This window comes from Mustela putorius, unplaced genomic scaffold (genome assembly GCF_011764305.1).
Source record: "Mustela putorius furo isolate JIRA1106 unplaced genomic scaffold, ASM1176430v1.1 tig00003853_pilon_pilon_pilon, whole genome shotgun sequence".
Lineage (NCBI taxonomy): Eukaryota > Metazoa > Chordata > Mammalia > Carnivora > Mustelidae > Mustela > Mustela putorius.
Window position 1 is genome coordinate 23,201,892 of NW_025422005.1, and position 12,660 is coordinate 23,214,551.

Below are 12,660 nucleotides of genomic sequence, written 5' to 3' on the forward strand. Positions count from 1 at the left end.
CAAGTATCATAGCAGAGGCACTGGATTTCTTTAGTCAACAACTTTCTGGTTTAGTGACTTCCTGCAATGATAGCCATAACTTTTTCGATCATGGCAAAGAGTTATTTTGTGGGTTAAGACTTGTTCCTGTAAGTTCTAAGGGAGCCTTCTCCTATAGCTCTTCAAGTAATTTTGTAAGCCACATAATATCTGGCAATAACTCCTTTTCTGCTTAACTTAGCTAGCATGGGTTCTGTTGTCTGCAGTTATACTCCACTCATGCCAGAAAGGTGAGCTGTAAAGACAAGGAGTTAAAGGGAGGTCATTCTAATTATTAAAATGGTGGGTCCTGGAATCTAAGCTGGAGAGGGCTAACAGGTTGGAAGAAAGTAGAGTTCAATAGATTAGGGTTCTAATGAGGTCAAAGAACAGTATTCTCTCCTACAGGACTTCATTTTTCCTATTTGGTTGTCACCTCTTAAACTTCCCAATTTCCTCCAAACCCTTGCTCTCTCTTGTTTTCTCAGTACTTTGAACCTAGCCACCATTTTTAACGCTGATACACTTGTAGTTAGCTAAGACAAGTAAAGCTTTTAGGTTAATGCATGGCAAATAAACACTGACGAACTAGCTGTTGTTATCAGAGGTCTTGGAGAACCTCCAGGATTATTGATTGTAACAATAGTGTGGGATAGAGTACTGGCCATGGGGTCTAGTGCCAACATGGTTAGCTGTAGGCAGCCTTTGTCAAGTCACTTGATGTCTGTTAGCCTCATTTTCAGCTAAATAAAAATAACATGCTAAATGAACTTCATAATTCCTTTTCAGCTTTCACGTTTTATGAGACCATTTTTGTGTGTGGTGTGTTTTTGTTTTGTTTTGTTTCATTTTACTATTTTTTCTCTTTCCTGCTTTTGGACATTTTCTTAACTGATCCATGACTGAAGTTCAAAAAGGAACAATCATCTATCTAAGATAGTCATTCTAGTAATTTGGTAGGGAGGAGGAAGTTTGGCTGTCAGTCTCCCACCTTCTGATCTGACCAATATATTGGGTGGAACTAATTTCCTCTGCTTTCTTTAGGGTAGAATGCTTTCTCCCTTCTTTCTCTACCTGTGTTTAGCACATAGTGAGTCTCTATTCACTCATTCAAAAAGAGAAAAAAAGAAAACAACAACAACAACTTTGAGTACCTACTGTATACCAGACCCTGGGAAGAGAAAAACCAAGTAAGAAATGGTCCTTGGGGGATGCCTGGGTGGCTCAGTTGGTTAAGCAGCTGCCTTCGGCTCAGGTCATGATCCCAGGGTCCTGGGATCAAGTCCCACATCAGGCTCCTTGCTCGGCGGAGAGCCTGCTTCTCCCTCTGCCTCTCTGTCTGCCTGTGCTCGCTCGCTCGCTCTCCCTCTGTCTCTGACAAATAAATAAAATCTTTAAAAAAAAAAAATGGTCCTTGGTTGCATGTTTGGATGAATGAATCCAGACCCAGCTCATCATTACCTCCTCCAAGAATGATGCCCTTCTGATGAGGACTCCTCATTGGAATCTCTAATGTTGGGACTTAGTTTGTATTAGAAATTATAATAAGATTTAGGTGTGATTTGCATATTCTTTTTGAGGCGGTGTAGAATAGTGGTTGAGAATGCAGGCTCTGGAGTCATTATTCTGTCTTTGTTGATACCCCAGTATTTTTACTTTTTAGCAGATTCTCTCAATTCTTATACACAGGTTGAAGATAAATTAGAATTCCTTTAACTCTCAGGGTTTTATCTAGTTAGTATTGTTCTGTAGCAACCACAGCAAATCCATATCCAAAGAAACAAATACAACAAAAAAATCATGGCCAGATCAGTAAGGTGACACTTGAACGTCCAAAGGTGCTTTAAGTATCTTACTGATTTAGTAATTGTTCTATGGACTTCTCATTGCTTGAGAGAAGAGAGAACAGGGTTTTTTTTTTTATTTTTGTTTTTTTGTTTTTCAATCGCATGCACATTAAAAACAGCTTTTAAACAATCACTAAATTGTGGAAGTTCAGTACAGATAACATTTTTTAATGAATTATTTGAGAGTTAAGTTGCTGACTGGATGCCCCATCATCCCTGAAAACTTTAGTTTTCCTATAAAAAAGGACATTCTCTTATATAATCACAATATAACTCCTGTAATCAGAAAGTTAATATTGCATTACTACCTCTACTCTCGGCGCTGCTTCCCATTCTTGGCACTGATTCATCATTGTGGACAGCCCAATATGTGGATGTCATCATTACCCTGCTTCTTTCCACACTGGGTTGCTCTTTTTTTTTTTTTTTTTTTAAGATTTGATGGAAAGAGAGACAGCCAGAGAGGGAACACAAGTGGGGGTGTGGGAGAGGGAGAAGCAGGCTTCCCACAGAGCTGGGAGCCTCGTGCCAGGCTTGATCCCAAGACTTGAGCTGAAGGCAAACAATAACTGAGCCACCCAGGTGCCCTGCTGAGTTGCTCTTCTTTGCAGATTTCTTCCTCACCCAAATGTCTGCCCTCACTCTGGGCCACCATTTGTCTGCTACACCTCTCATTCCCACAGTGTATTTTTCTTGCTCTGTCCCTTGCTTTGGGAAGTGGGTGGCTAGTAATTGGGTCCATGTTGCATTCCAACATATTCTATTATTGTTTAAAACATTCAAGGAAAACGAAGCACTTACGGAAGATATTCTGTTTCTAGAATTATTGCAAAGCAGCTCCAAATGATGTACCTCCATCTTTATCAATATACTTGCTCTTTGACGTCTACAGATGTGGTCTTACTTGACTGGACCACCATCAAACTCTAGTTTCTTTCTTACTTTTTTTCCCCCCTAAGATTTTAGTTATTTGAGAGAGTGAGAGAGAAAGCAAGAGCATGAGCACACACACAGGGAGAGGGAGAGAGAGAAGCAGACTCTCCACTGAGCAGGGAGCCTGGTTCGGGGCTTGTTCCCAGGACCTGGGATCATGATCTGAGCTGAAGGCAGACATTTAACCAACTGAGCCACCCAGGTGCCCCCAGAACTCTAGGTTTCTACAGAATGTAATTTGAAAGAAAATTTTAAGTTCCATTTTTTAAAAATGGCAACCCTCTGCTTTCGTGAAATTGTAAACCTGTTACTGTTATGTTTCAGGATTTCCCTCAGTAATGCATACTGCTTTCTTTCCTGAAGAATTGCGCAGGGTTTCTCAGGGTAGTGTTCTACAGAAGGAGCCAATGGGAGAGCTTTAAGTTACGTGGTCATACACTTGCCACAGCAGAAATCTCTAAGAATCAACTTAAGATTTTTTCTACTTTTATCGCTCTTCCCATGACCTTTGTGTAGAAGGAACAGATGATCAACTAAGACATTTGAGCTCAATTTAGGTGTCCTAACTGCTGATGCCTCTATGGATTCTATACCTCACTGTATGGATTCTATACTTCACTAGTGTTCCCAGAGCTGGAGGAATTAAGGTCTCTTGATAGAGCCACTGGCCTCAGGTCAATAACCTTTATTCTAGGATGTGAGGTGAGAAATGCTGGTCAGAGGGAGGGAAAGATTAGAGATGAGCCTGCATGGCTGGGAAGGGGAAGAAGCAGGATCTAACCAGGTTGTGATACATGGATTTAACCTGTTTATCAGCCATTTCTCAAGAACTGACAAATATGCCTCCATTCTATGTTCTATTAGTAAAGTAATAAAAACCACTTGTGGCTGATATAAGCAGAAAAGCACAAGTTTATTGCAAGGATACAAAGTTGTCTTACAGAACTCAAGGAGAAGGATGTAGGAACCTGGGGATGATACCAAGACCAGGATTTGGAAGACTGATAGGATTTTCTCTCATTTTTGTTTTAAGTGAGGCAGTTCAATTAATGGATGGTCCTGTAGATCAGGAAGACTTTGCAAAACTAGGACCGAAGTTGTCATATGAAAGTGAGGGGGTTGAGGAGAGAAGAAGGTATTTGGTTATGAAAAACTAAGGAAAACAGAATTTCAAGTCTTATTGTCAGGAAGTGTAATTGGGAGGAAAAAGAGACCCGAGGGCAGTACCTTTAGATTTATCTTCATGTAGCAGTGATTTATCCAGCAGAGTAAAGTGGCATGGTTAAGAGCCACTAGACTGCAAGTTCCCTCTCTGTTTAAAACAGGAGACTGAGCAAGAGTATCCATAAGGTCCCTTCCAACTCCAAAGTGGTAAGATTCTACTCAGGCAGCATCACCATCATCCAGGAGCTTGTGGAAATGTACAATCTCAGGCACCACTTCAGACTTACTGAATTGCAGTCTGCATTTTAACATGATTCATAAATAGTTAAGTAAATTTGGTAGGGGCACCTGGGTGGCTCAGTGGGTTAAAGCCTCTGCCTTCGGCTCAGGTAGTGATCCCAGGGTCCTGGGATCGAGCCCCGCGTTGGGCTCTCTGCTCGGCGGGGAGCCTGCTTCCACCTCTTCCTCTGCCAGCCTCTCTGCCTACTTGTGATCTCTGCCTCTCAAATAAATAAATAAATAATCTTAAAAAAAAAAAAAGTTAAATAAATTTGGTACATCCAAGAATGGATTGTTATGTGGGCACTAAAAAAAGAGGTGCAAGGGCACCTGGGTGGTGCATTTAGTTGTCCAACTCTTAGTTTCAACCCAGGTGGTATTCTCAGGGTCGTGACTTCGAGCCCCACATTGGGCTCCGCGCTCATTGCAGAGTCTGTTTAAGACTCTTCTGGGGCGCCTAGGTGGCTCAGTGGGTTAAGCCTCTGCCTTTGGCTCAGGTCATGATCCCAGGGTCCTGGGATTGAGCCCCACATCAGGCTCTCTGCTCAGCGGGGAGCCTGCTTCCTCCTCTCTCTCTGCCTGCCTCTCTGCCTACTTGTGATCTCTGTCAAGTAAATAAATAAAATCTTAAAAAAAAAAAAAAGAATATAACCTACAGCTTGAGAGTTTTGAGGATTAAATGAGATATTGGCTGTTTGGTGCTTAGCACAGTACCTGGACATTCTTGATAAATGTTACCTCTTATTACTATTATTCCCTTTTTAAAAATTCAGTTTCACACACACATATCTCAAAGCCTTCCTTCGACAAAAGAACAGTAACAATAGCGATTAGAAAAACAAAACAGACTAATGGCCTTGGGTAAGTATCAATTGGAAAAAAAAGGATCCAAGTTTCCACAACTCCTCATGATGACGGGCCAAAAGAGATGTGGATGGAAGTGCCTAGTGTTAAATCTAATGCCATTATTCTGTAGAGACTAACAGGGGATTATGTGCACATTTCTTCTTTAACGCAGGTGTCTTTCGCATGTTGTCTGTCTTATTTCTTTGTGATAGGACACTTGAATTAGCTTCAGCGGAAGAGAAATGGAGGAGCCATAGAACATTAAGGATGAATTCAGGAAGACCCGAGACCATGGAGAACTTGCCGGCTCTCTACACTATTTTCCAAGGAGAGGTATATTCTTTCTGGCCTTAAAAATTTTCCATTTGTGTTAAGCATAATTGAGGGGTGAAAAGCAGCTGGGTTTGAAGCTTCCTGTCTGCTTGAGAATATGTGGAGCATCGCAGTTCAAACAGGAAGAACTAGTGGAACATCTGGCTACTATTTGTACCTCCTTTAAGCTCCAGACTCCTAGCTGCATACTTGACATCTTCATTTGGCTACCTCACAGCATGTCTAATTAATGTTTTAAACTGAATTTTTTCTTCCTTTCTTTTAAAAGAAATTTATTTTTTTAAATAATCTCTACACCTAACATGTGGCTCAGACTCACCCCGAGATCAAGAGGCAGATGCTTCACCTCCTGAGCCAGCCAGGTGCCCCTGAATTTTTTATTTTCTAACCAGATCTTTTCTTTTAGTCTTTCTCATCTCAGCACATGGAGCCACTGTCCTTTCAGGTACCCCTGCTAAATGTCTGGACATCATCCTTTATTTCTCCTCTTGATTTGATCTTGATTTTCTCTCTCCCTCCAGTCCATCAGCAAGTTGTACTATTGCTTCCTCCCAGATATATCTCTTGAATGTATACTTCTTTATCCCTGTGGCACCCCATTAATTCATACTCTCCATTTCTTCTTTAGCCACTGGGGTCTCTATGCCTGTCTCTATGCCTGTAGACTATATGTCTATAGTCCCTCTTTAATCTGGACTTGGCCTCTGCCTACCCTGACTGTGTGGTTTTGTTCTATTCTACTCACATACCAGCCACACTGGCTTCCTGACCACTCTCAGCATTCTAAGCTTGCTTCCTTCTCAGGACCTTCTGTACATGCTATGTCTAACTACCCCACTCTCCCACTAACTTTTTTTTTTCCTTTTCCAAAATTTTATTTATTTATTTGACAGACAGAGATCACAAGTAGGCAGAGAAGCAGGCAGAGAGAAGGAAGGAAACAGGCTCCCCGCTGAGCAGAGAGCCCAATGCAGGGCTCGATCCAAGGATCCTGGGACCATGACCCAAGCTGAAGGCAGAGGCTTTAACCCACTGAGCCAACCAGGCACCCCTCCCAGTAACTTCTTTTCATATTTTAGGTCTTGACCCTAAGGTCTCCTCAGAGATATTTCCCCACCATAAATATATAGGCTCACCCTGTATTTGTATACTTGTGTAATATCTGTCTTTCTCATAAGACACTAAGCTCCATGAGGGCAGACCCCTGTGTGTTTTGTTTGCGGTTGTAGCTCTCAGTCCCAGCTAGTTGGGTAGAAAATAACAGGTGCCCATTACATCTTTGGTGACTGAATGATCAGCCTTTGAATAAGAAAAGGCATTGTATTTGTAGAGCACGCAAAACCTGGATTCCTGTTCTAGTGCTTTTACTTTGTGATTCTTTTTTTTTTTTTTTTAAGATTTTTATTTATTTGACAGACAGAGATCACAAGAGGGCAGAGAGGCAGGCAGAGAGAGAGGAGGAAGCAGGCTCCCAGCTGAGCAGAGAGCCTGATGCGGGATTCCATCCCAGGACCCTGATATCATGACCTGAACTGAAGGCAGAGGCTTTAACCCACTGAACCACCCAGGCGCCCATTACTTTGTGATTCTTGAGACCATCCCTTACTCTCTTCGAGTCTTGGTTTTTCTCATTTGTTAAACGGAGATAATCATTTCTTTCATAGGATTGCCATGATGGTTAAATAAGCTATCATCTATAAAAACAATGCCTTAGATAGAGTAGGAATTCATTAACATTATCTTCCTCCTCTCAAAGCAATACTTTAACAGTATCATTCTTACTTGCTTTATGGTTGACAGAGTTTCATCTTCTGATGATGGGAGGTCTTTGAGGGCAGACTTTGTGTCTGTCAGTTGGCTATAGATAATTGTGGCTCTTGACTTCTTTTAAGTCAGTCCCAACTTGTAAGATACAAAGGATAATAATGTTCTAGCAAATAGTAAACACTTCTGCTCTTCAGAGCCTTTGTCTTTTTTCTTTAAGGTCTGTGGTGTTCCCAGAGATCAGTGAGGTACCAGGGCTCAGAAGGGGAAGTGAGTAGCACTAGAGATGAAATTGATTTTCCTGTTGATGAAGTTTGTTTGTCAGGTGTTGCACAGAAGGCAAAGAAGAGTGCTATGCCCTTCACAGACTGACTCAGATTTCTGAAGTGACTCTTGCCCGACAGCTGCTTAAATAAAGTGGGACTTGAATTAGTGTAGGTTTTAATGTTACCTTTTTTTTTTAAAGATTTATTTATTTATTTATTTGACAGAGAGAGAGATCACAAGTAGGCAGAGAGGCAGGCAGAGAGAGAGAGAGGAAGGGAAGCAGGCTCCCTGCTGAGCAGAGAGCCCGATGTGGGACTTGATCCCAGGACCCTGAGATCATGACCTGAGCCGAAGGCGGCGGCTTAACCCACTGAGCCACCCAGGCGCCCTTACATGTTACTTTTAAGGATGGATGGTCTAGGGTAATGTTTGGGGAGAACTTAGTAGTTCTAGCTTAGTATTTCAGGAGCACGTTTTGAAAAAATGATGGTTTAGAAATGACTGGAATTAGGGAGAGAGAAATTGCTTGATATATCAGAAAGAAGAAACTATTTTTCAGAATATTCATGCACAAATATTTAATGAGTACCTGATATTTCAAAGAAGACTCAGTTACATTAAGATTCAAAAAAATTTTTCAGCAGGGGCACCTGGGTGGTTCAGTGGGTTAAAGCCTCTGCCTTCCGCTCAGGTCATGATCCCAGGATCCTGGGATTGAGTCGGGTTCTCTTCTCAGCAGGGAGCCTGCTTCCTCCTCTCTCTCTGCCTGACTGTCTGCCTACTTGTGATCTGTCTGTCAAATAAATAAATAAAATCTTTAAAAAAAAAAATTTGTCAGCATCACATATGTTAATACTTTTATACATTCTGTCATTGACTCTCCAAAAAATTATTACCCTCGTTTATGGATAAGGAAACTCCTCTCAAAAGTTAATTAATTGCCCAGTGGTTAATAAATAACAAAACTGGGATTTTATTTTATTTATTTTAAAAAAGATATAATTTATTTATTTTGGAGAGAGAGAAAGAAGGAGAGTGGGAGAAAGGTTGCAGGGAGAGGGGAAGCAGACTCCCTGCTGAGTGTAGAGCCCCGTGCTCGCTGATCTCACAACTCTGAGATCATGACCAGAGCTGAACCAAGAGTCAGATGCCCAACTGACAGAGCCACCCAGGTGCCCCCAAAATGGGATTTTGAATCAGGTCCTTTCTCCAAGTCTGCTTTCTGCTAAACTGCTCCTGGGGTGTCCAGCTTATCAAAAATGCATGGAGGAACCAAAAGAACCTTAGGAGAACTCTTCTAACTGAATTGAAATATAGAAAGAGGGTCAATAGTAAATCTAGTTTTTCCAGAGTCAGTTAGTTTTCAGTAACAGCATTTATCACAGTCTGTCTTGTATGATTATTACTTGTGTGTGTGTTTGTCTCCTCCACTAGAGAATGAGTTACTAGAGAGGAAGGGCCGTGGTTGTCTCATCTATCTTGGTAACGACATCAAATTTATTTAAAAATAGGTTGGACATTTTTTTAAGTGTTTTTATTTCACAGTACCTAACATGATATCTTGCATGTAAGTGCTCAGCAAATGTTTTTTTTTTTTAAGATTTTATTTTTTTTGATAGACAGAGATCACAAGTAGGCAGAGAGGCAGGCAGAGAGAGAAGTGGGGGAAGCAGGCTCCCTGCTGAGCAAAGAGCCCGATGCAGGGCTCAATCCCAGGACCCTGAGATCATGACCTGAGCTGAAAGCAGAGGCTTAACCCACTGAGCCACCCAGGCACCCCAGTACTCAGCAAATATTTGAATAAAATTGAACCCAAGCCTCTTTGGACCAATCTGCCTTGAAGAAACCAGTGATATAGACCTAGCAGTTTTTCTCTTTGCTCAGCAGGGCTGGGGAGCCCAGTGACTGAATAAGTGAGAAGCCAGTATTCATCCTTCTCTCATCCTCTGAGAGATTAGCTTGGTGTTGGAGTTGATGAAGTGTGGTAGCAGGTATAAGCGTGGTAGTGTGAATTTGGATTTGGCTCAGCCCAGCCATAGCCAAAGAAATGCTTAGGGAAGTTTAGTGTTGGCAAGGTGGAAATGGCATTGAACTAGAAGTAAAAAGACTTGCTACTTTCCACCTTTGTGACTTTGGGCAAGTAATATAGGTCTCTGAGCCTCAAGTTGCTCCTTCACATTATGGGGTAACTACTTTTAAGGCCAGTGCAGCCTCTACTCCAAAGATGATAAATTCATTTTACCTGAGCTGTGAGTTCAGTTGATATAATTACTGAGTTTTTTTCCCTGAGTTATTTGACTAATTATTCTTGGGACACCAGGCAGACTGTGTGATCATCTACAGCAGGTGCCATTCTATTAATTTCAACTCTGACTGCACCCCAGGAGACACAGTGATGGAAACACCTGGTACTGGAAATAGGCAAGAATGCCTTTTCCTGACTAAACAGTTGAGTGCATCCATTCTGGAGCACATTAACTTTTCCTTTTGGGAGAGGCCAAATTAAGGTCTGTTAATGATATTTCCTCAAAAGATCATAATGTGACACTGGAGTTCAGGATTGAAAAGTGAGATGGTCTTAATTTACAGCAGCAAGGTAAGTTGGGCTCCAAATTCCAGATGATTCTTTTAAGTTTGTTAGATAACTCTGTCCTTAATAATGTTGTTATGCAGTATGAAACACCTCAGTCATCTTTCTAGATTTGTGGAGCAAAAGTCAGTTACTAAATTAAAGCAAAAGCTGAGGCGCCTGGGTGGCTCAGTCATTTGGGTGGCGACGCTTGATTTTGGCTCAGGTCATGGTCTCCGGGTCATGGAATCTAGGCCCAACTGGGCTCTGTGCTGGGTGTGGAGCCTGCTTGGGATTCTTTCTCTCCCACTCTCCTCTTTTCCTCACTTCTTGCATACATGCGTGCATGCACATGTTCTCTATCTTTCTCTTTCTTAAAAAAAAAAAAAGTTTAAAAGCAAAAGCCTTTAGTTGGTCCAGAAAGAAGGGATTTGCTTTTATTATAATGAAAAATTTACAATCTTGGGTGCCTGGCTGGCTCAGTTGGTTAAGTGACTGCCTTCGGTTCAGGTCATGATCCTCGAGTCCCAGGATCAAGTCCTACATCGGGCTTCCTGCTTTAGCAGGGAGGCTGCTTCTCGCTCTGACTTTCTCCCCTGTCATGCTCTCTCTCTCTCTCTCACACACGCTCTCTCTCTCTCAAGTAAATAAATTTTTTTAAAAAACTTAAAAAAAAAAGTTACAGTCTTGTCTGTATCCATGTAGCCCTGTTTTGCAGAAAACAACTTGCTTTGTGTACTTGGGTAAGCACTTTGTGTCTCTGGTCTTCCTTTCCTCATTTGAAGCATGATAGGATCACACCAGCTAATCTCTGACAACTTTCCTCCAGTTTCACCTTACCTTGATTTTAAGTACTAGTATCTGCCTCATTGTACTGTTTCTTCGGGACTATCTGGTCCTTACCCCACTATAACATATTCATCAGTATAAAAGAGGACTTTTGGTTCTTGGCTCAGTCATTTAGGTGTCTAACTTTAGCTCAGGTCATGATCTCAGGATCCTGGGATCGAGTCCCTCTCCTGGCTCTGTGCTCAGCAGGGAGTCTACTTCTTCTCTCTCCACCCCTCCTCCTGCTTGTGTGCACTCTCTCAAATAAATAAAATTAAAAAAAAACAAAACAAAACTGGGGCACCTGGGTGGCTCAGTGGGTTAAAGCCTCTGCTTTCGGCTCGGGTCATGGTCCCAGGGTCCTGGGATCGAGGCACGCATCGGGTTCTCTGCTCAGTAGGGAGCCTGCTTCCCTTCCTCTCTCTGCCTGCCTCTCTGCCTACTTGTGATCTGTCTGTCAAATAAATAAATAAAATCTTTAAAAAAAAAATAAGCTTTTGGTTCTTAACCCATTAATGTTGTATCATGGAGTTATTTCAAGTGTTCATTTAAAAATATGAGGCAAACGGAAGTTTTTGTTTCTTTCCATCCTAACATTGAGATGAGTAATGATATTTGGTGGAGTGAGAGGCACTGGACTAGGCATCAGGGGATCTAGGTTCTGTGCCTTGTGTCTAAGTTAGTTGCGTTTCCATTAGTCACTAACCTTTTTTTGTGCATTAGTGTCTCAAACTGTAAATTATTAAAATGCCACAATTTGCGGTGCCTGGGTGGCTCAGTTGTTACGTGTCTACCTTCATCTCAAGTCATGATCCCAGCATCCTGGGATCGAGCCCCATATCGGGCTCCCTGCTCAGGGGGAAACCTGCTTCTTCTTTTTCCTGCTGCTCCCCCTGCTTGTGTTCCCTCTCTTGCTGTCTCTCTCTGTCATAAATTTAAAAAATCTTTTTTTAAAATAAAGCCACAATTTATTAAATGTACTTTAGATGCCAGGTATAACTGTGAGGTACTTTGTGTGCATCATTTATTATCTGCTGGAGGAAAGTGACTATACTTGGATACTTAGGCCCTGAAGGGCAAGCTGTATTCAACATCTCACAGCTAAGGAGTGGCAGAGCTGGATTAGAAGCCACATCTTTCAATCCAAAGCCTGTGCTCTTTCTAAAACTATGCTATTCCACCTCATCTGCAGCACAGGCCCTACCATGTATACTTCTGAAGATCATTCCCAGGAGCAGATAAAATGTCAAATGTCACATTGCTTCTGTGTTAGAATTTTACTTATTTATTTAATTAAAGATTTTTATTTATTTATTTGACACACAGAGAGAGAGATCAAAGTAGACAGAGAGGCAGGCAGAAAGAGAGGGGGAAGCAGGCTCCCTGCTGAGCAGAAAGCCCGATGCAGGGCTCGATCCCAGGACCCTGAAATCATGACCTGAGCCAAAGGCAGCGGCTTAACCCACTGAGCTACCCATTAGCCCCTGTGTTAGAATTTTATAGTTCAAGGGAACTTATGAGCAGTTCTAGTGTAAAGACTCACTGGGTTCAGATCCCAGCTCTGCTGCTGACTATCTTTGAGCTTTGGGTAAGTTGCTTAGTCTGTCATCAGTTTGTCATCAAATGAGAACAATAACAGTACCAATATCATATGGTATCATGAGGAGTATGTAAAAGAAAAGCACTTTGAGGGGTGCCTGCGTGGCTCAGTGGGTTAAAGCCTCTGGCTTCAGCTCAGGTCATGATCCCAGGGTCCTGGGATCGAGCCCCGCATCGGGCTCTCTGCTCAGCGGGGAGCCTGCTTCCCCCTCT

General features: G+C 42.0%; 1 protein-coding gene across 1 annotated transcript in view; it reads left to right on the forward strand.

Annotated features, from left to right (window-relative positions):
* ZCCHC17 (zinc finger CCHC-type containing 17) overlaps window positions 1-12,660 on the forward strand; it is a 56,349-nt gene that overhangs the window by 2,964 nt on the left and 40,725 nt on the right. Inside the window, exon 2 of the mRNA XM_045064096.1 lies at window positions 5,300-5,420. Coding sequence (XP_044920031.1) covers window positions 5,355-5,420 — 66 coding nt within the window. The 5' untranslated portion in view covers window positions 5,300-5,354. The remainder of the gene's footprint in view (window positions 1-5,299; window positions 5,421-12,660) is intronic.